At 39.7% G+C, this 24,210-nt stretch overlaps 1 protein-coding gene across 3 annotated transcripts; it reads left to right on the top strand.

Moving 5' to 3' along the window:
* Nucleotides 1–4,451: 4,451 nt before the first annotated feature.
* Nucleotides 4,452–22,951, top strand: arid4a (AT-rich interactive domain 4A). 3 transcript variants are annotated; one of them, XM_083543838.1, is made up of 25 exons: nt 4,452–4,984; nt 6,080–6,125; nt 6,498–6,608; nt 7,420–7,485; nt 7,890–7,980; nt 8,078–8,157; nt 8,248–8,342; nt 9,739–9,871; nt 10,935–11,014; nt 11,144–11,220; nt 11,297–11,445; nt 13,219–13,291; nt 13,547–13,641; nt 13,985–14,082; nt 14,215–14,467; nt 17,366–17,658; nt 18,148–18,327; nt 18,688–18,772; nt 18,858–19,044; nt 19,141–19,203; nt 19,287–20,471; nt 20,578–20,682; nt 22,011–22,217; nt 22,303–22,449; nt 22,561–22,951. In XM_083543838.1, the coding sequence occupies exons 1-25, from the start codon at nt 4,863–4,865 to the stop codon at nt 22,662–22,664; spliced, it is 4,125 nt and encodes a 1,374-aa protein (XP_083399964.1). In that variant the 5' UTR covers nt 4,452–4,862; the 3' UTR covers nt 22,665–22,951. The 3 variants fall into 3 exon arrangements, with proteins under 3 accessions (XP_083399964.1, XP_083399966.1, XP_083399965.1); XM_083543840.1 differs by lacking the exon at nt 4,452–4,984 and adding an exon at nt 5,047–5,470; XM_083543839.1 differs by lacking the exon at nt 4,452–4,984 and adding an exon at nt 5,047–5,918.
* The last annotated feature ends 1,259 nt before the right edge of the window (nt 22,952–24,210 follow it).

Genomic DNA, 24,210 nt, shown 5'->3' with positions numbered 1-24,210 from the left:
GTAGATAGTAAACAGATTTTTTGGGGCGGGGGGGGGGGCGTGACTTTAGACTGACAAATTATGCAACATTAATGAGAAATTGTGTAATTATTTCACAAACAGGATGTTAATTACTTTTGAAACTTATTTCAGAAACAGCAAAACATGGTGATGCTAAGATGATAATCTCGTGCTGTTATTTCGGGCTGCAATGCTTCCAGGGACACTGGTGTAGCATGCCCAGTGACGTTAGGCTCTGCCACCAGAACAGCAGATTTCCTCAATTTAGAACTCGAGCTGAGACCCAGGCTTATATCTAATGATGGAAATGGATGCATTTAGGAGTACCAAGCCTGTACCATTACAATGGTAAGAGTTGTTTCAGCAAACCTCAAGGTTTTAACTCCTTTTATTTATTTTTTTACTTTAATGTTTAACACCATGTTTGGCAAATGTGGATAAAAGACGCATGTAGTGCTGCTGCTATCAATTATTTTGGTAATCGAGTATTTTACAGATTACATCGATAAATCGGATAAGAAGTACTTTTTCTTTATTAAGGAGCAATACTCAATATACAAGCAAAAGATAAGGCAGGTCTCTTAAAATGAACAAGTAATTTGTCTCCTTTTTGGAAAAATTTACATTTTACTGCTGAAATTGCATACAAGAATATCTGTGAAAACTAAACTGATTTAGTGCATTTAATTGCCATATTACATTAAAATTCACACAAATAAAATCATAATGTATTTCAGATTACGTAGAATGGAAATGTACTGTACAGTGTTTTCTTTATGTTTTAGTTTTAAAAGATTCAGTCGTTTTCTTTGCCTGAATCCTATGGAAGCTTGTTTCCGCCACATTCAAATCTTAATGATAAATAATTTTAACTTTATTTCTCATTAACATCCAACATTTCTGGTGCATCCACCGGTAACCATGCTGTCGGCCTGAAGTTTAAAGCTGTTGGTGTATAAACGAGGCTCCGCTGCTTCATCTTGTTCCGTCTCCTCCAGAGCTGATTGTTAGACAAAGTTCTCTCCAGGGATCAGAGGTTTAGTTTGATACCATGCGATTCTATAGATTTTTGCAGATTTCATTTTCAATGTGTAACGCTTGGGATTTTGCAAGAAAAAGTCAGAATTTGACAAACTTTTTTTTTCTTTTATGTGGCGAAAATGAGCTTTGGTACGAGTCTTCTCCGTGCCCTATTCATCCATTTTTCAGTCTTCTGTGTTTACCTGTCCAGAGCGCTTCAGTGTTCAGTGGGTGGTACGTCAGTAATAATGGTCAGTGGGGAAACAGTGCTCTGTGTGTAGTTAAATGGACCAACCTAAGCGTAACAGAATTTATAATTATTATTATTATTATTATTATTAATAATAATAATAATAATAATAATAATAATAAATCTCAATGATTTGTATTTATTTATATTTTTGGTATTTGAATTACTCGAGAAATCGTTTCAGCCCTAGATGCATGTAAACACATTAAAAAAATTAAAGCAAGCAGTGCTTTCTCCCAGTACATATCCAAACAACAGGTTTCCTCTATTCTTCAGTTTACCTGTTGTGGGTTAGAGAATTATAAAGACCGTTTCCAAGTGAAATGAAAAAGTACAGGGAATAACTGTTGTACAGTGAAAGCCTAAATCTGTAACTCATGAGCTGAAAATATGATGTACTGGAAAGTTTCCATTTTGAGTTCACATGTGTTAATGTGATGAATAACTATCAAGAGCTCCATTTTAGTAAACCAAAACTAAGGACAACACATATGAGTGTGTGTGAAATCCAGCCCACTAAACAAAGCACTCATAAGAGAGAAGTCAGATTCACAAGATACAACTTGGCTTGTCTCTCCATTTTTATTGAAACAAACGTACTTTCTACATGCACAAAAAGTGCACGTGTGCATTTTCTCCTCAGGAGAATGTAATCCAGCGACTGAGGAAAGAGGCTTCATTATACATTTATAAACTCGTATCCTACCAGTCACTAATACAACATCCACTGAACCAACAGACTTTCTCTCTATAATCCTAAAAAAAAAAAAAGACTGAAGCAACCACCAACGTATGAATCTGACTGGAACAAGCGACACACATGGCATTCTTGCTGGAAACCATATATGGGGACCTTGTATTCGAATTTGCATACCATATGCTACCTTCCTGCGACTCCTCCGATGTGTTTGTAAAACATGAGCACTTACCTGAAGCCATGAGGGACACAACATTTCATGCTTTAAACAGGGCAGGTGATCATTCCATCAGCACTGGTTATGACTTTAAAAGTGCTACTTGCCAGAAATCAAAACAACCAAACTCCACAGTACAGCACGATACACAACCAGCTACGAACTCAATTTTGTGTGAGAGACTGAAACAGCGAAGAACATTGAAGTCTTTCTGCTCCAAGAGTCAACTGAGAACCAAAATGTTCAGTCTTCTTTGCTAATTAGATGCAAATAATTATCCAAATAATTTAAATATTTGCATATGAAATTGTCTACACAAGGAAGTATAATCATTCAGCCGATTGGCAGAACTCGCAGTTTTGTTGTAATAAAGTCTCTGTAGCTTGTTGGGAAAATTGCAATTACAGTGAAAACTGCATTTAAAGATTTACTTGTACAGAGGGATTGTCGAGCGCATCCTGAGAAGCTGCATCACTGCTTGGTTTGGGAATTGCCTCGGATCATAAGACCTTATAGCAGATAGTGACCGATAGTGACCGCCTGAGAAGATCACTGGGGTCTCACTTCCCTCCACCACGAACATTTAGACAACACGCTGAATCCGCAAAAGCCAAGCACATTGTGGCTGAAGCAGTTTTGAATTCAATTGCACTCATGTGCACTTAATTAAATGGATCGTAGTTAGTTTTGTGTTAAAACACGTCTTATGTAGCACCTTGGTCCTGTGGGAATGCCATTTCATTTTACGGCATACATTACATGTTTATAAAGCCTACTTGACTTATTTCGTTTGCAGTGCAGACGAATTTTCACAAATACCCATGTGCAAGCATGTAGTACAGAGATGCCTAAACGAGACTTTTTCCCTATAAAAGGGCCACAAATTAAACTCGACTGCGGGCCATAGGCTGAAAAATTGATGTTGCATTACACCAACCAACAGAAGATTTTTAAAAAGGTGCCATGGTTCCCCTCACTTATGATTTCATAATATTCATTAGAAAAACATTATTCTGCTTAACTGCAACTGTATCAGTTTCAAAGATCTAGTTCAGAAAAACTATACAACGAGAAACAATCCAAATTACTTTCCCCCCTCTATGGCACGGTGAGCCATAACAGGCCCTAATTTGGGCATTTCTGATGTAGTACCTCCTGTCGTGCAGTCCAGATGGCTTGCGTCACCTGTTCACTAGTACTGTCTGTACACTAGACTAGTGTCAAAGGATATCATGTCACTTGAATACATGTTGGTATCTCAGCACGTTTAGGCCTAGTTATTAAGCATAGTATCAAATAACTGACTCCAGGATCAGTATTTATGCATGCATAAAAATCTCACTCAGCCATGCATTTTGGACTGAAAGGTTGGAAGGCATCACTGAAATCTATTTAAAAAATATTAAGCTGGAAAGTCGTGGTGTTCAAGTGGGATCTGTGATGAGAATGACGTGACAATTATTAGTGGCACTGGAATATTTAATAAAAAAGAAAATAAGGTTTGTTTTACAAACTAAAGGTCTATTTGACTGGTCACTGGTTGTCAAAGGGGTTTAATTTAAACCTCAATTATCAAAAAATCAAGTACAAAATGTGTGTTTGAATCAGCATTAATTAATGGAACTAGTAATGTGCTGGATTGAGAGACACATGATTTAGGAATATAATGGAAAAGTGGTACTCAACGATTATGGTTTTGGTTAGTGATCAGAAGGTCGGGGGTTCAAGCCCCAGCACTGCTAAGCTGCTACTGTTGGGCCCTTGAGCAAGGCTCCAGGGGTGCTGCATGAACTCAGTTTTCTGGTGAGCTGAGACATGCAAAGAAAGAATTTCACTGTGCTGTAATATACATGACCTTTTTTTAAAGCATTTTTTCTTTTCTACAAAAAAGAACTAATAATGATCAACAAATACTCATATTTGCGTGATTATCAAATTAAACAGGAGGGTCTAACTCAGTGACGTGCATGAATGTGACCCAGGTGCTGTTAACAGCTCCTTCTGAATAGCGTGACTCTGTTGTCTTCCGTTTACGTCACGTGTCTGTGCTGCGCGCTGCCGCGTTACGGCGCCATTATTCTCATAGCCTTCAACTGACCTTTTCTTTTAATCTGTCGCGTTTACACCACTCTCACCTCAACCCGGCAGCGAATAATTAAATACCAGCTGGTGGAGACCATTTTCGGTGCTGATAAGAAAAAAAATAACCAACAAAGACATTCAGTTTTTAGCCGAATTTCAATATCAGCTTGGACTCACCTCGACATCGCAGAGCACGGCGTCAGTGGGTCCAAAATATCTGCGTCGAGAACAAAATGGCGAACGCGCTGTTCGTGCTGACATGCGCACTCAGCGCGAACGGCTTTTATTTTTTTTCCCTTCTGAAATAAGATCGCCCCCCACCCCACGTTGTGTGCATGGTGCCGACGAATGAGCGAAGTAGGCGGGTCGTTTTGAAGACCTACCAACCAATCATCGTGCCAGACAACCTGCGATCAAAAACGCCGAGCCAATCCGATGTCAAATGTGCTCTGTTTTAATTGTAACGATTAGGCCGCCATGACAACCAATAGGAAAGAGGCATTCGAAGCGCCGCTTTCATACTGACCAATCACTGCGCAAAAAAAGGTTCGTCCAATGGAATTGGGCGTACTAGGGATCCAATCACAATTCAAAGAATGTGGCCGCCGCGGTTGGAGCAGCCAATCGGATTTCGAGAAACACAACCTTGGCTCAACAGCTTGTTATTTCGTTTATGCTTTGCAGCTCAGGCGAGTGGTGAGCGGACATACAGGAGTATGTAAGTATCCCTAAGCGTGACATTCAATTCAAACAAGTTTGGTTTGGCGAGACACGGGAATTGGTTACTTTGTCGGTGGGGGGAAAAGTGAAGTTGAGCGTATCGGGGGCATTTCTCAAGTGCGGGATTAACACGACGGAAAATTGAATGGCATTGACGAGCTAGCCAGAGCTGCTAGGCGGCTTGTTTTCACAGCTAGCTCGCTAACTGCCTTTTTGTGTGGAATAGAAGCGGAGACTCGCAATCCGGACACTTTCTCGTCCTGATGAAACTTGAAAAGTAGAGAAATGATGTACGGATGGGACGAAAAGAATCGACGCCACAGACTCGACTATCTTCCGGAACTAGCTGTGGCTTTTCAGCTTTGCTGAGCCGAAGTTCCCAGGCGGACAGGGGGGCAGGCAGGCGGACCGGGGGGACAAGCAGGCAGGCAGTCGGGCGAGCAGACAGTTTAAGCACCGTAATAGCGGTGAACAGTTGAGCCAGGTTAGTTGGCAGACTCTCTATATTTAGCTCGAAGGAAAAAAAAATCTTCACATACATCTTTACATGAGGTTAAGTCCGTTTGTTCGTTTATTGGTGTGGGTTAAAAGGTGCATGACAGTTTTCTGAACGAGAATGTGTGTTTGGTTGCAGATTATAAGGCAAAAAGCCTGACACGGTTCCGGCGGTGAGCTATGATGGCGACGTGACACACACATACACATAGAGGGAGTAAAGCGGGAAGAACACACGCACTAGTCAGCCCCCCCTCCCTTTTCTTGTCTATACTATTATTTTTCTTTCAGTAAAGCATTGGAAGCTGGTCAAAAGCAGGACTCCGTGGTTTTCCTCCATAGTTTTTTTGGGGTAAAGCAGTTGAGAAACATTTTGTAGCGTGTAGAGGAGGAGGAGGAGGAGGAGGGGGCCGCGGCATCGAGCTTGAAAAGAATGCGTGAGTAGTAGCTAGCCGTTAGCTTGTTAGCATGTCTCTGTTGTGTCGTGCTGGTCACTGATTTTAAAAATAAAAACATTGCCGTTTTTCCCCCCACGTTTTTTTTCAAACCTGTCTCATTACACACTTTTATTTTCGTATCTTTGTTTTGTGTTTTCCAGTTATCGAAACCAAGCTGGACTCCCCCAAATAGCCATCACAATGAAGGTAAGTGAGCTCCAGCAGCAGGCTTCAGTTGAGGACAGCAGTGTAGCCGACGCCTCTCAGAGCCGAGCCAAACCAGCAGCCTGCTCTTACTTGGCAACTTATTTATCAACACCACGTGTTGTTCTTTACAAAACTCCCTTTATTATGTGTCAACATTCAGATTTGGATGAGCTGCTGTTGAAATGATTTCCTCAGTGCTTGATTAAGGAAAGGACATCCTGCAGTGGATAGAGCAGGACTTGGAGTTATAGTTTTTGACTTGACACTAAGCAGATATTACAAGAGTTGCGATCAAAGTTTGATTTGTTTCTTTGCACAGCTTTGTGCAGATTATATACCTGCTCGATTCCACGCTTTTTCTCTTTTCTTTAGGTAGCAGATGAGCCTGCCTACCTGACTGTGGGGACGGATGTTAGTGCTAAATACAGAGGTGCCTTCTGTGAGGCAAAAATCAAGACTGTTAAGCGGATGGTGAAAGTTAAGGTGAGTTTAAACTTGTGTTTACGTCAAAACAACAGACAGCAAGACGGGAAACTGCTTTAGTGACCGGACGTTGTGTGTAGCACTTTGCTCTGCAGGTCGAATATTGCTGCGAATGTGTTCCGAGTTTTGTTGTGTCTATCCGGAAAGTGAAGGCCGGAAAGTGAGTGTTTTCTTAGCCGTCTAATCACACGTTGAACATCATTGAACATTTTGTCTGTTTGTATTAGTTAACACTCGTGTGCAGACTTGTTTTGATCACTGTCATGCTTCAATTAAATGATGGGAACTTGCTGCTGGTGCACTTTGCACTTCAAGTGTAAAGTTAGCTTAGGATAGAAAATGGCTGGCTTTTTTTTTTTTTCCTTCCTTTTTTTGGTTTATGCGTTATGTCTGTTCAAGGTATGCTTGCTATAGTGCTTTAATGCATTGATATGAACTCTCAGAATATATAAATGCCCCACTGCAGCTGTTTTTTCATCTAGTCTTAATTGCTTGTTTTTTTTCTATAAGTGAATCTTTTCTAGTAGTCCAGCTTAGTGTTTGAGGGCACTTGCTTGGTATATGAAGTGTTCAGAAGACTTTTAAGAATGCTTGAATTCAGGTTTTAACTGACTTTAATGGAGTTCAATCCTGGCCCCTAGGTGGGAAGCCCCGTTATGACGGATCATGAAGTGCAGCATTTGCGTGTTACACAACCTGAAAACTTCACCTCGACTGAACCTGTTTTTTCTCCTTATCCCTTTCGACTTCTATCCTTCATCTTTGTGTGTCCTGCTCTGCTTCATCTTGTCTGTCATGAATGTGTTTTTAGGTGGTGCTCAAAGGAGACAGTACCTCACAAGTTGTGCAAGATGACCAGGTCAAAGGACCTTTAAGGGTAAGTGATACTTTTTTTGAAACTGTTTCTTCTGTCATTAGTTGCATTGTGGGAATGATTTTTGAAAATAAGTTCTTTACTAAAAGTGCAATCAAGCTCATTAATAGAAACTTGCAGAGCTTTTTCACCAGACCGCATTGTACAGCAACAAATCTATGAAACCACGTTATTTCCGTTGGCAAGTGTGCCATATTTTTCTAGCCTTTAGTTCCTAAGAGTACTGGCTGAACAGTGACGTGTGGGTGGAAATGAAATTTGTTTTAGGAAGTGCTTGTATTGGTGACTGATTTGTTCTAAACATTGTAACAAAGATTTCTTTGAGAATCGTGTCTTGTACTAGCTGACTTTATGCCGAGTTTTCAGATAACACGTCTGCAGTGTAATGTGTGTTTTCATGCAATCAGGTGGGCTCCACAGTAGAAGTCAAGAGTGCAGAAGGAGTGTTCAGTGAAGCTGTCATCATTAAACTTACAGATGCGAGCTGGTACACTGTGGGTAAGTGCAGGCATTACTTGCGAGATATTTTTTTTTTTTTAACGTTTCCTGTAACAACTTGTGCCTATTTTTTATTTTTTTTTTTCTTCACAAAAAGTGTTTGATGATGGGGATGAGAAAACACTCAGAAGAACATCACTGTGTCTTAAGGGCGAAAGGCATTTTGCAGAGAGCGAGGTATAAAATCGCCACATACTGGATGTTTTGTTTTCACTATCACTGGATTTTTAAGACTAAGTAAAAGGACTATCTCAACCCCCCCTCTAGACTTTGGACCAACTGCCTCTCACTAACCCCGAGCACTTTGGCACTCCTGTGATTGGAAAGAAGACTAATCGAGGGCGGCGCTCTTCTCAAGCAGTGTGAGTATCTTTTGTGTGTTTATTTATATTCCGCTTTGCAAAGTTTTTTTTTTTTTTTTTTACGCAGACTACTAACTCTGCTGTAAACCCTAGTTTATATATTATCGGCATCGTGTTTAAAGCCACATGTTGTAAATATAAATAGCTTTTGAACATTGGGTTACATTTAGACACCTAATAGGTGTGTGCTTGGTCAAAAAGTTATGCGATAGATTTTTTCCAACTTTCACTTCAAAGAACTTTTGATGTTTATATGCCTTTCATATCTAATGTATTTTGAGTAAAAATTAGGTAAAGATCAAGCCTGTGTATATAATACAGTAAACAACAAAAATATGATAACAAGGGGCAGACTGTTAATTGTAATTAACTTGGAACAATACGACGCCGTAGTTATGATCAGGGTCGGTTATTGTATCTCATTTTTGTTTGTTTCTGTAATTCTGCTCATTAATGTTGATTGGTGGTTGTGAGGAATCCCCTAGATTATGATGATTATGTAAATAAATAAAGTCAGGCCCACTTGAAGGGAAAGGTCAGGGTTTACCAACAGCCTGGCATGTTAAGTCAAATGCGGTGTTTTTAAATTAACTGTAGCATTGGCAGTAGTAGACAGAAGGTGAAGTTTCTGGTTTATTGTTAACCTTTTCCACCCGTGTCCACCAACCCACCAGCTCAGAATTGTTTCTTGATTTAATGCCAGTATTCAATTCCAACAGCAGTTTCTCTGATTGCTTCTCTTTCCACTCGAGATTAGATTAAGGCATTAATAGGAAAAATAAACAAAAAGAGCAGACATGTATGCACCTGTGGCTGTATGAGATGTCGGGCAATTTTGTTTGTATGTTCCTTTTTTTTTTCTTTTTTTTTACACTGGTGAGGAAAAAAAATGTGCAGAATTGACTTTGGTGGCTTCATGGTTTTCCACTGGCATTCAACTGCGTTGTGTTTTCTAGCACCTGTTGTTGCCAGTATTGTTTTGTATTGCAGCCCATTGTTTTCATTAGCTGCTACTTTAGAAAAATAGAAAAAGTTCTGTGCATCATATTCGAGCATGTAAGGAGTCTCCTGAATACTGATAAATTGTAGTATGTGAAATTCCAGTGGTACTCTGCCATAAGAATAAAGTAGAAATGATTTGAATACTTCAACAATCATTCAAATAGACCTTCACAGCATATTCAGCAACCAACTAACATCAAAAAGAAAATGTTTCTACAGTTTATCAGTTCAGACTTGATTTAACTTAATATTTGTATTATTTTGCAATCTTGACTAGTCAGTTTCTGCTTTTCCATCCTGCTCGAGAGTAGAAATCTATGTACTTGGAGTAGTTGTTGAAATCTTCATGAAGGAATTCATTTCCAGTGTAATGAGTCCCTTTTGAATTTTGTAGCGTTGAGGACGAGAAGGAGTCTTCATCCAGCGAGGAGGAGGAGGACGATAGACGGCGGCTCAGTGATGACCTTTTAGGGAAGGTGGCTTTCATTCAGACCGGTTCAGATGAAGCATGCTGGTTCCATGCCCTGGTGAGCTCCAGCGGTCTTTCAGAGTTCACTCATTAGTGCAATAATGCAGACACTAATGAAGCTGCAAACCACAATTCAGTCTGATGCTTTCTTATCTAAGGTCCAACCAGGAGACACTGCAGCAGGTAGAGCTTTTAGTTGTGCACTATGAGCAGACAAAACTGCTTCTTGCTATAGATTTTTATTAATTTGGTGTAATTGGACTGTTCTTAATAATTTTCCCATAAGGTATTCTCTCACTTCTAATAATGGCAGGGATGATTATCTATTAGGTTGGTCCAATGGTGTTTCTTTTTGTGCTGTGGATTGAGTTTGTCATTGTGTAAGAGACTATTACCCTCAATATCCAAATATTTATTTATAAATGAGATCGTAAATGAGAAGTAAGTCATTTATGTTGACCATTCCCTTTAAAGGAAAAAGCAAAATCAAAACTTGTCATTGACACTCAAAAAAAAAATAATTTTTTTACAGCAATTAGACCCATTCTCTGCAGGAGTCAAGTGTCAGACTTATGCTGTTCTTTTCAAGTGTGCTAAAATCTCCTGCCTTAAGTGCCCCAATGGTGAGCCATATTTCAAAGCCAGTTTGACATGTTTCTATTGTGAACTCTATCCAAAATCCACACATTTATGTAGGTTTCCCTTTTTTATTTGTCACTAATTTAAGTTTTCATTATAATTTCCTGTAGTGAGGTGCACTGCATAGAAGCTTATGTGTACATTAAATTTGAATAAGATGACTCAAACTAGTTCTTTGCTAATCAATGCTCCAGTCATAGTTCAAATTAATTTCACTACTAATATTAGAGCTCTGGTACTTGGCGCTACCTTTTGTTATTGGTGCTACCCAGTATTGATTCAATACTGACGTCACCAAGTAAGCAGGTTGTCTCTTTGCACGTCACAGTTGCCTGGTTATGCAAAAAGTTACAGGCATGGTAGTGATGTACTTTGAAGCAGTTTGTGTCTAGTCAGTCAACATCGCTTACATTCATGGTGTAAAATATCAGTTTAGAATATATCTTAAAGCCCTGAACTTTCTTTCTCTCTCTCTCACCAAGGTGATCTCTCCGAGCTGCAACGATGACTTAACTGTCAAAAGGGACCAATGCTTAGTGAGATCGTTTTCTGATTCCAAATTGTAAGTTCAAGCACGGAGAACAGCACACCCTCACGTCACCTGTGTGTGTGTGTGTGTTTGGAAATTGTGGATCGTTCTGGCACTGCAGGCTTTTCAACTTTGGCTTTGTTCTACTCTCTTTTCTTCTAGTCACACTGTGGCCCGCAATGAAATCCATGAATTGTGTTTGGACACCATGTGCAAATCGGAGCACTCCGACAAAAACGGTAAGTGAACTGAGTTTTGTGAATTTCAAATGTACCATGAGTTAAGCCTCACTTGGCATCTTGTGTCTTTCAACAGGATTTGAGGAAGCATTGCTCTTCCTCCAGACCAAGCAGGTCCCGGGTGCCTGGAAGATGGATATGAGTGAGATCTTAGAATCTTCCAGCAGTGATGAGGGCGAAGGCAAGGAAAGTGAGGAAGAAGAGAAGGAACCAGAGCCAGAAGAGGTAAGAAAGTGCTCATCTTGAGTTATCAGGAAGGATTGTAGGATCATTTTATTTAGATGTTCATTATTTTCAACAGCTGTTTGTGGTGGCATCTAATCTATGTTGCTGGGCTTTACTGTGCTGCCTAGTCCCAAGGGTTTTTTATTTATTTATTTTTAACTTGTTGCAATAACTTGTGGTGAGCTAGATAATGCAGTAATGCAGAACAGGGAGTGACTTGTTGTGTGATTGTAGTTTTTATCCTTTTTAGGTAACATTTCCAGTGTAGCACATCATAATTGTAACCTTTACATAAAAAAAGAAATAAAGAACTCAACAGCTCAGTGCCAACTTTATTATAAGTAACATTATTTGCTGCAGTATTATCTGGCTTGTGTCATAATGTTCTCTTAAAATGTTTGACCACATGGTGTCCTGCTTGCTGTGTTAGAGAGGTATATGGCAGATAAGCAAAATACCATATTTTGTTCGGTTTCCACATACATAAAAGTCCCTGATTACTAGTCCTATGTCTGACAGGTATCTGTGGAGGGTAAAAAAAAAAATTTACAACGCACATGGAATTTTTCAGGAGCCTAGGTTTCTGATTTGTCCACCTCTGAGACTTGGGAGAGTTGTGTTTTGGTTAATGTTTACTATACGGTTGAGTGACACCCCTGCAGTGGAACCTTTGCCCTAGGCTGAGGCTTGATCTTGCATTTATCAGTACGTACTGCAGCAGTGCTGAATAAGTATTAATTCTTTTTTTTTTTTTTTTTTTTTTAAGAAATTCCTTTGCTCTGGCATGGTGTGATCTGTAGCACCTTGAGTGAAATAAGTGAATGGCCTCAGCATGTGGGGAAAACCCTCAATCTCCAGTCAACAATGCTTCATTCTTCCTGCTCTCAGTGCTTGGACAAATAGCCATTTTGGTCTGTTTCCGACACTGCTTCTATGGCAACCCTTACTTCCTATGGTTAAGCAAGCTATGGGGATTGGCACAGGGCCAGTGGAGGTGTGCCAGCTGGGTTTGTGGGCAGATCTGAAGCTCATCACAAGAGCTTCTCTTTCCACAGGGTGTCAGGGTTCTCCTTTGTAGCTCTTAAAGTAACAGACTTCCTTCTTTTTTTATTTTTATTTTTTTTAAACGGTGGCCAATAAAATGCAACAATGAGCCTTGTTTTGCATGTATAGCGCTTGAGGACTATCTTCGGACACTTTCAGTTTCATTTCCTGTGAATGATTTGTGGTGCTGATAAACTCCTGCACAGCTGAGTGTTTGTGTTGGGGTTATATTATTTCCTCTACAGACAATTTGATTCATGTCCCAGACAGTTTTAATTTTTACTAAGTTACTAATATTTACTAAGTTAGTACAAACTGTTGCAGTTTTGTTTTTGTACCATAAGCTCTTGTGAGATCTACTAATGCTTGAACTGTATTCATGGCTGCTCTAAACTGACAAGCGTTAATGGGTCAAAGACGATGGCAGACAATGTTTCACCAACTTATTATTTAATATAACCTTTCTACTGACTGTCTACTGATTACCTTTTTTTTTTTAAACACATTTTGATGATGGCATGTAAGATCATAGTGTTTAAAAGAAGCTTCATTAAATGCTGTACGCATGTGTTTACTGATTATTCCTGAAATTATATATAATTTTGATTATTCCTGTGTTTTGTTTTGATGTTTTTGACATTCTTGCTTCTTGTACCTGTTGTTGTATTCTTGCATGTTGTACCTAAAATTAATTCCCTCTCTCTTTCTCTCCTCTCCCTCTGTCTGCAGCCTGATGATGAGCCAGACCCAGAAGAGAGGGATGATTTCCTACAGCAGCTTTATAAGTTCATGGAAGACAGAGGTAAGAAGCAAACACACACACCTTTTTTTTTTTTTTTTTTTTTTTAAATAATATAATTTATTTAATATATCATGTTTTGAAAATCTTTTACATTTTTGAGCATTTTTTAAGTACATGGCTGAATTGTATAGCTCATTGTTTGTAATCCCGTCTGTTTAAAAAGCACAGTATGATTTTTTTTATTTTTATTTATTTATTTTTTTTGTGCCTCCTTTGTGCATTGTTTTGCTGAATGTTCTCTCCCTTTCTCCCCAGGCACACCAATTAACAAACCTCCTGTACTGGGCTACAAGGACCTGAACCTCTTCAAGCTCTTCAGGCTGGTGTATCAGCATGGTGGCTGTGATGGTGTAAGCACCTTTGATATTGTTCCTTTTCTATATGCTTGCATAAAAAAGCGTATTTAAACAGAAACCAGTGATTCCATCGTGTTTCTTGATCTTAACGCGCATATAATTAGCTTCATTTAAATGACTAATATGCGTGTGCGTCGTTAACTCTGGAGTTTGAAGTGATGATCTTAGAGAACGGTTTCGCTAACTTTACTGACATTGAGTGATGTCTTTATTCTCTTGGCTATCTGATCAATTCCAGATGCATGAAGCTATTCAGTATGAAATGGAGCACTCTTAACTATTAAAACCATGTTTAATGCTGGCCTAAAAAATCTGTGCCATAATGTTTTTGTTACAGATTGAGAGCGGATCTGTATGGAAACAGGTCTATATGGATTTGGGCATCCCTGTTCTAAATTCAGCAGCTTCGTATAATGTGAAGACAGCTTATAAAAAGTAAGTCTACTAATAAAACAGAAACTTGGTACTATAGTGTTAATAGAGACAATAGTATTTAAAAAATGTTGTACAGGCTGAAAGTCTTGCTCCATAGTTTTTATATTAATAAATATATTAATGATCTTCAAGGTACCTGTATGGTTTTGAAGAGTACTGCCGATCAGCTCAGATACAGTTCAGGACCGTGCACCATAATGAGCCTAGGCCAGTCGTTCAGCCAGATGTGAAGCCTGTCGAGCCGGAAAAGGAGGCCACAGGTGAAGAAAAAGATGATCTGTCCCCGCAAACTAAAGCTGAGCCCGAAGCAAGCAAAGACAAACCTGATGGCGAGGAGTCGGATGTCGAGAGTGAGAAAAGTCGCAAAGACATCTGCTCCCCAAGGGTAAGTTTTAAGGAAGTAAAAAATGTTATATTATACTAAATGGGCAGTAGCTAAATATGTTTGATGGATAATTTGTTCTAGTCCGGTTCTTATAGTGAGACTTACTTACATATTTATACAGATTGTAATAGTGTATAGTTTATTAAGGGATAGCTGCACATGATGATACCAGAGAATGGTTTCGCTTTTATTACCTGATGCCATGTGATGTCACATTTCTCTTGGCTATCTGAACTATCCCTGTTTTTAGATTTGCATGTGTGTATGTACATGTCATCCCTTGATTTATCACGGGTTGTATCCAGCGATCCCACTTTATTGCGATAAATTTGGCACATAACTATTTTGTTTCACGAATGGTCCATATTTATCACGCATTATCTAAACTTATAGCGAATCGTTTTGATGGAGTTTTATGTTGAAATAAGGTAATTTATTAATAAAAATATAATTTAATTATATTATATAAATGATAATTATAAAATGAAGTAATAGTATACCTAAAATACCGTACGTTGTGTATCGTACATTCACACAGGACAAAGAACACGTAGCGTTGTGTACGAAAATCGTGGTGTTGGGATGCTGAAAATATACATTATATGGCTGGAGGAACAAGCCTGGCCAATCGGAATGGCCCATTCATTTAATCTGGGTTGTGATTGGCTCTGACATAAACGGGTGGAGGTGAAGACATAATTCACCAGATTTAGCCAATGGAAATAAAGAATGCGGTGATGTGTATCTTTAACTCGGACACTTTTTTGACGTCATAGGACACTTAAACCAAAAACAAGCAGAGAAACTATGCCTAGGCCACGCTACAGTACTGTACCCAGTATAAATGTGATTTCTACGAATGTACACAAAATTCATCTCGCTATATTCTTGCAAATATTTGTGTGTTTAAAGAATGTGGGAGGATGATTTATGGCTTTAACAATTTCAATAAAAGCATTTTTGGGGTGGAGTCCGTTCGGTTTTGGCACGTAACTACCACGATAAACGGGGGAAAACTTTGTGTGTGTGTAAATATCGTTAGGTTGATTCATTTTAGTAATTCAATACAAAAAATTAAACTCTTATAGATTCCTCACACACAGATTGATATATTTCAAGCGTTTATTTCTTTTAATTTTGATGATTACGGCTTACAGCTAATGAAAACCCAAAATTCGGTATCTCAGAAAATTACAATATTGTGAAAAAGTTCAATATTGGAGACTCGTGGTGTCACACTCTTATCAGCGCATTAAATCCAAACACCTGCAAAGGTTTCCTGGGCCTTTAAATGGTGTCTCAGTCTGGTTCAGGCTACACAATCATGGGGGAAGACTGCTGACTTGACAGTTGTCCAGAAGACGATCATTGACACCCTGCACATGGAGGGTAAGACACAAAAGTTCATCGCTAAAGAAGCTGCTGTTCACAGAGTGCTGTATCCAAGCACATTAATGGAAAGTTGAATGGAAGGAAAAAATGTGGTAGAAAAAGGTGAAGTCAAGAGGCTTTTAATGAAGCCCATTCAAGAATTTGGAAGAGAATCACAAAGAGTGGACTGCAGCTGGAGTCTGTGCTTCAAGAGCCTCCACGCACATACGTATCCATGGTCTACAACTGACTCATTCCTTGTGTCAAGCCACTCCTGAACCAGAGACAATGTCAGAGGTGTCTTACCTGGGCAAAGGACAAAAAGGACTGGACTGTTGCTCAGTGGGCCAACGTTGTCTTTTCAGATGAAAGAAAATTTTTGCATTTCATTTAGAAGTCAAGATCCCAGAGTCTGCAAGAAGAGAGGAGAGGCACAGAATCCAAGTTGCTTGAGGTCCAGTGTAAAGTTTGCACAGTCAGTGGTGGTTTGGGGAGTCATGTCATCTGCTGGTGTTGGTCCACTGTGTTTTATCAAGTCCACGGTCAGCACACCGTTTACCAGGAGGTTTTAGTGCACTTCATGCTTCCCTCTGCTGACCAGCTTTATGGAGATGCTGATTTCATTTTTCAGCAGGATTTGGCACCTGCCCACACTGCCAAAAGTCCTAATAGCTGGTTTAAGAACCATGGTATCCATGTGCTTGATAAGTCCGCAAACTTGCCTGACCTAAACCCCAAGAAGAATCTGAGATATTGTAAAAAGAATGATATGAGACACCAGACCCAACAATGTAGAAGAATTGAAGGCCACTATCGGAGCAACCTGGGCTTCCATATCACATCAGCAGCGTCACAGACCGATCGCTTCCATGCCATGCCACATTGCTGCAGTAAATAATGCAAAGGGAGTCCTGGCTAAGTTTGGAGTTCTGTACATGTTCATACTTTTCAGTAGTCCAACATTTGTGTTAAAACTTTTTTTATTGATCTTCAGTACCTTAGAAAATTTGAATATTACATAATTTTGGTTTTTAATTAGCTATAAACCATAATCAAAATTAAACACAAACGCTTAATCTATCAGTCGGTGTGATTGAATCTATATAATTAGTTTTACTTTTTGTATTAAATTACTAAAATAAGTCAACTTTTTAATGATATTTTAATTTAAGATGCACCTGTAATAAACACAATGCTTTTACAGCTATAGAACTACCGAATAACAATACTTTGCGTTTTAGAGATGTATTTGTGTATCAAAAGTCATTCAAATTGTTTGTCTGGTGTATGTTCATTATATAGCTTCCTTTGATTATTGCTTATTATTAAAACATTAGTATTGCTTCTTTTTTTCAGGCATTGTGTAGTGTTTTTTGTTTATTTATTTATTTTTATCAGTACATATATACCCGTTATTGTACATGCTTCTACAGTAAAATATCCCTATAGTAGCATAGATTTATGAGCATATTCAGGAAAGCTCCTGTCAAAAAATAATTGCGTGACTGTGCGCCTCGTTCTTTTCAGGGCCGACGGCGCTGTACAGTGACTCCATTGAAAATGGAAGGGAAGGAGCCTGTCAAACAGGAAAAGGTAAAAGAGGAGAAGAAGCACGAAGAAGTGCAAGGAGGAGAAGGCAGCGGAGAGGAACAGAAGGAAAAGACCGAGGGAGATAATCCGGGGAAGCGACGCAGTCGGCGCCTAGAAGAGTCCGACAAAGACTCGGACGAAGAGGATCGCGAGGAAGACGACGACGACGACGACGATGATGATGGTGATGATGATGATGGTGACAGTGAAAAATACAGACTCAGAGAAAGGTACTTTTTATTAATCAGCTTATAATAACCAGTGTTGTTGCATAGCAACCAGGAATTTGCTCTACCATTAAATTCAGATTTTTAATTGATTTCATATGAAAGAATTTTTGTTCATTCATTCATTTTTATTTTGCAATTTCCATTGTAGCTATTGAAACCCCCGGAGTTAACATGATGATACCAGAGAATGGTTTCGCTTACTTGACTGAGATCACGTGATGTCACACTTCTCTTGGCTGTCTGATTGGCTTTTGTGGTTTCAGTTACATTACCTGATTTACCATTAAGTGTTTCCCTGTTGTTTCAATAATGCTGCACCACAATGCCCTATAAATATAGGCGAACGTGAAAATGGTTCACTTGTACGCCAGGGATCGAGTGTTTATTTCTACATGTTTTGAATTACACACATTTTTTTTTTTCCCGTTTTGTTCATTTACTAGTTGACTTTTTTGAAGTAGTTTTGTTTGTGGATTTTTTTTTCCTCAGAGAGGAGAGGGGGGATGAAGATGGTGATGAAGAGTCTGAGCACTCTGTTACTGGGACAAAAGTCAAGGTCAAATACGGCAAGGGAAAGACCCAGAAAATCTATGAAGCTAATATTAAGAACACAGAGACGGACGATGGAGAAGTCCTCTATCTGGTCCATTACTATGGATGGAATGTGAGGTAAGTCATTTATGAAGGCAGAACTGGCTTTTAATGGATCAATACACTGCAAACAGGATATGGGGACAAACATGATGATACAGGAGAAAGGTTTCGCTTACTTGACTGATTTCATATGAAGCAGCACTTCTCTTGGCTGTCTGACTGTCCTCTGGTCGATATCCTGAATATTTTTGGTCAGCAACACCATAAGAAATATCTTTTGGGCAAATGATACATACCTAGTATAAGTGTCTGTTACCTTTGTGGTTTATATTCTAAAGCCATTAGTTTTGAATTTGTGACTTCTGGAATTGTGTTTTATTTTGTTTTTTTCCATGTGCAAATGGTTGATTTTAAATTTCTGTATTTCCGTGTCAGATATGACGAATGGGTTAAAGCAGATCGGATAATATGGCCTGTCGATAAAGGAGGAACAAAGAGAAGACAGAAAAAGAAAATGAAGGTAGAAAGACCAAAATGAAAGTTTTGGAGTTTCCACAGAACACCATACATTGAATTGAACTTAACAGCTCTTCTATTTCCAACAGAATAAAGAAGACGGTGAGAAGGAGGAGGACAGACTACCCAAACCGGTGGCAAAACGTGGCCGCCCTCCACTGAAGTCTACCCCTCCCAGCACATCCCGCAGTCTATCCAAAACTTTAAACAGTGAGAGCAGATCTGGCTCCAAACCTTCCCGTCCCTCAGATCCTTCCACTCTACCTAATGGAGAGGGTAAGACTTTGCCATCAGTTTGGGCGGTACAGGAATCTATTGTTTTTCAACTCTCTTTGATTTGTTGGTTTCTCAACGATAAATATTCCCTGACAGGAACTCCCCGTCGGCACACCAGGAAAGCCTCTGGGATGTATGATTCTGACCGAGCATCTAATGGTATGTCTAAATGAGCATTTGAGTAAAGATCTTAAGCTATTGAAATAAAATGCAGTTATGTAAAACTTCAATGCTCTCTGCAGATTCAGGAAACTCATCAGAAGAGAGCGATTGTGAGGACAGTCCTGAGAAGAAGCCTGAATGGGCAGAAACGACTGATCCTGCTACAGCACGAAAGCAGGAGGAAGAGGAGGAGGAGAAGGAACAGAAAAGGCAAGAGGAGAAAAAAAGGGTAGAGGCTGCTGAGGTTGAGTCGGTGTGTCCCAGCCTCCCTCAGGAAAAAACACAGCTGCTGGAGGAAACTGAGGTGGAGAAACCTGAGGAAGAAGTGGCTATGTCACTAGACTCTGGTGACAAATCTCCTAAATCAAGAGCAAAAAGGGCTCGCCAGAGAGAACCCGGGTCGGAGACGCCGATGCAGCTGCCTGCCACAACAAACCACGCTGAGCTTGAGGGGCCTGGCATTATTAAGCCTCAGGATAACGAGTACATCAGCCCCGCAGAGCAAGTGCCTCAATCAGCTGGCTCAGACACCGATTCAGCCACTGAAGACATCGGTCCTCCAGACAGGAGTTGCGTAACCAAGCGCAAAGCTCCAGAGCATTGGACTCCGGACAAGAAGATTCGCCTCGAGTACAAAGAGGAACCCAAAACTTTGTCACCAGAGAAGAAATCGGACACCGAAAGGCCAATGGATGACGATCATGAAACAGAAGAAGCCATTGCACCACCAGTACCAGCAGTAGTGGTTCCTCCTGAAGATCCTGATGTTAAAATGGAAATGCCTGCTCTTACCAAAGAAGTCCAGATAAGAGTGGAACCTCTTTCAAATTTGTGCACAATGAAGGAGGACTCCTCAGCAATGACTGATGAAGAAATGATGCCTCAGATAGGTCCAGAGGCACTGGTATGTCACGAGGTAGACCTCGATGACCCTGAAGAGAAGGAGAAGCCATCGGGAGAGGAGCTACTGGTACTAAGGGAGGAGAAGACTCATGTTCCCAGCTCGGTAGTAGCTCAGGTGCCGCCCCAGCAGCCCTCGTTTCATCTCTCTCCCAGCCTGACGACTGCAGCACCGCCTCAGCTGTGTTCTCCGTCCTCTGCACCCAGCCCAGATGAGTCTCACAGCACCAAAAGTGAGAGTGATGCCACCATCGAGGCAGACAGCATGGCCGAGTCGCATGAGGGGCTCTGTGAGAACTTTGATGCCAGTGCAAGTTCCAGTAACTCAAGCATTTCCCTGCAAGAAAGGGATGCCAAGGACAAAGGTTGGTGTGAGCTGCCCATACATATGCTCACGCTTATAAGGTGCTAAGGATGTATGAGGTGAGGTATTTCCTCTTCCACAATTTTAATATTTATGTGCTCTTTTAGGTCAGAAGAGATTGCATGACTGCAACAGTGGCTCGTCTTCTAAGAAGCAGAAACGTAACCAAAAGCGGTTAGGAACCGCTTCTGCTGCTGAAAAAAATGGAGCAGGTAAGCAGTCTGTTCAAGGTGTAGATGTGTATCCAAAGAACATATACTCTTGATAGCAGATATTATTCCAAGCACATTTTTTTTTTTTTATATGCACCAATAATTGTTGGGATAAAGAGTTTAGCATGCTGTTAAGTGAAGGGTGAATGTTACAAGAAAATTACAACATTTAAGGGCAATTCTTTGTGCTGTATGTATTTAGATATCAAATGTTGCTATCAAGCTAAAAGTTTGATGAAGACTGTTTAATGCCTTTTACCACAAATGAATTACAATTGCATTAATTTACTGCATGATCATAAGCATTAATATTATAAAAAGAGATCACAGTTGAAAAAGCATATGGTGAAATTATAGATCACAAAATCAGTATTATATCATCCTATTGCTGGTTTTAAAAGAAAAATATGGGAATCCTTTTATTGTTTAATTTTTTTTATTTTCTAACCGAGCAAAAATTATTAATCATGCTCCAGCAGGTTCAGGTTTGTGAAATCCCCATTAGTCAGTCTTTCCTTATGAAATGTACCCCGATCAGACATACATTATGACCACGTGTCTAATACAGTGGTACCTTGACCTACGAGTGCATTAATGTATGAGTTTTCCGAGGTACAAGCGGTCACTCGGTCGATTTTTTATTTATTTTTTTTTTTTTTGCTTTGTTACGCAAGCAAAAATTGAGGTATGAGCTCGAGACGCCGCTGCTAGATGGCGAAGCGAAGCCAGAAAGCGAAGATTGTGACAAATTAAGAAAAGCAAAGAAGAAAAATTAAAATAAACGTTTAGGGATACGTAGTGTACAGGAGGGATAGTCTTTCCTCTGTCTCCGCTTATCGCCTGACCTGGCGACAGTAGCTTTTGTTGGATGGAACCACACTTTCCAGGTGCACTAATGAGCCTTGGCCATCCATGACCCTGTCACTGGGAACACCCCACAAGAGCTGCAGTCTAGCCATCAGTCCCTTGTCAAACTCGCTCAAATCCTTACGCTTGCCCATTTTTCCTGCTTCCAACACGTCAACTTTGGCCCGAATGTTCACTTGCTGCCTAATATATCCCACCAACTAACAGGTATCATGAAGAAGAGATAAAACAGTGTTCTTCACTTCACCGGTCATGTCATAATGTTCTGCCTGATCGGTGTCTGCTTCCATTAGATATAGAAAGTTTCAGTTGTTGTTGGGAACCAACTTAATTGTCAATTTGATTTTGACTGTTTTAAAATGACCTTTAATACTTTTTCTTTTTGCTCCGTCGTGGCAAATGACTGTTTTTAGGTCCGTTTTTTTGGTTTGGTCAGTACTTGATGTTGTGTTTCTTCTTAGGTCACAGCAGTGATAGTGAAGACCTGCCTGCTATGGACACCTCTAATAAACTGACTCCAGTAAAACACTCCAGCCTGGCCAAGGCCCATAAGCTCTCTCGCTCTCCTGGCCATGCATCCCCCAGCAGCAAAGACATGGAGAAAGACAAGCACAAAGAAAAGCAGTCCTTCCCCTCTCCACGCACATACAAATGGACTTTCCAGCTGAGTAAGTCCCATTAATCTGTGTACCTTTTTTAGATTTTCATGCGTGTTGCCTCATACTGGTTTACTCACTCGTTACTTTGCCGCAGATGAGCTAGACAACATGTCGAGCACGGAGAGAATTTCTTTCCTACAAGACAAACTTCAGGAAATCCGCAAATACTACATGTCCTTGAAATCGGAGGTGGCTTCCATCGACAGGAGGCGGAAAAGATTAAAAAAAAAAGAGAGAGAAGGTACGGTTTCGGTTGTCTACTCAATGAGAGAAAAATAAAAGTTGACTGAGCAGATTCACTGTTCACTGGTGTGTATGTGCAATTAACTGAAGTTTCCTGTGTGCTTGGCAGTGTCCCACACCACAGCATCCACATCCTCTGGCTCGTCAGACACAGGCATGAGTCCATCCTCAGCTTCGCCCACTCAGAACACTGTAGCTGTGGAGTGCAGGTGATATCACACCTGTTTATTCCTCCACCCTGCCCACCTCTGCCTTCTCAGCATCTCTGCTGCCTCTATGGAGACGTGCATACTGATGAGCCAGAGCAAGCAGCCATAGCACTCGACTGCCCTGCCTCCTCCACCCTTTCCCGTCCCCTGATCCTTGTGGCCACTCCCACCTCCTGCACTTTGTAAACTGATCCTGCCTCTCGCTCCATCTCGCTGCCACTTTCCGCATCAGGAAATGGATTCATTGTGAGGGTTGAATGTAAAATAATAAAAAAAAGATGATAAAAAAAATTAGATGAAGAAAACAAATCAAATATCCATCCACAGACAGTACAATGGCACTTTTCTCTCATCTTTCGACTCGGTTAAAAAGAGTAGGTTCCTCCTTTAAGTCTGTCGCACAGGCTGATACAGAATTAGTAATTGTCTCCGAAAGCTTTTATCACAACATTGTAAAGTCCCAAATTATTCTCCCTGTATAGGTATGGTCACTTAACCAGCTGGATATGGTTAGGAAAAAAAGAAAAGGTCAATTTTGTGCGCTTGCTCCATCAGAACTGCCAAAGTACATGCGTTACAGCAGAGTGCCCTATTTTGGAAAAAAGTGGGACAAAGTCAATTGCAAAAGGGAATGTAGTTTACTGAAAACTGCAGCTGGTGTCTTCCACTCTTTGTAGTGTGTGAAAGTGTGCAAGCACAGATGATTATGCAAAACTCTTATTTTTGTCTTTAAAAAAAAAAAAAAAAAGAATAAAATATGAAAGAAAATGTTTACAGTGGAACACAGGACAAAAAATGTTTTCAGTGGACTAATTTCCTTTGCGAGTGGATTTTGTCTTTTTATATGTAATTGCAGAGTTTTATTTTAGTATAAAATTTCAAAAGGTATATATTACAGCCGTGAAATTATTTAATGAAATATTTCTAGGTCTGAATTTTTTGTGTAAAATAAAGGTATTATCTTGCAACTTGTTAAGTATATTTATTCAGGCGAAGAACAGGCTTTTTTTTTATTATTATTATTCTTTCCAAAATGAAATCCTTCCCACATTCATTTGGTCAATGGTGAAAAGTCGATTAATGTAAGAATGTGCTGGATGAGTTTAGACTGTGAAGTCACAATTGGGTAACTACTGTGCAGTAAATTGTTCCCAAGCCTCCCCTTTGGGCCAAATGATCTTCTTTTTTTTTTTTTTTCTTTCTTTCTTTATTCTCTCAACCTTTATGGACCACCATTACTTGGTGACCTGCCCTGCTCAAGTTCAGATTTGCTGGTACTTATGTTAAAGCAGTTTGTTCTTAATGTTCCAACATTGAGGTCTCAATCAATTTGAATAAAAGTTGCTTAATGGATATGTATGTTTAGCCCAGGGGTTTCTTACTACAATGATTTCTTTTGTATATAGATCTTCCAAACCATGTATTTGAGAAATACATTTTACAACAAACTGTAAATGATTTATATTATTTTTTAAACAATACATCTTTGTATATTAACTTTTTTCTATGTCAAGTTGGTAGAGGAATTAGCACACTTTACTGTATATAAT

Source organism: Silurus aristotelis, assembly GCF_946808225.1.
Source record: "Silurus aristotelis genome assembly, chromosome: 6".
Lineage (NCBI taxonomy): Eukaryota > Metazoa > Chordata > Actinopteri > Siluriformes > Siluridae > Silurus > Silurus aristotelis.
Note: the sequence above shows the minus strand (reverse complement) of the source record. Positions and strands in the feature narration are given on the sequence as shown.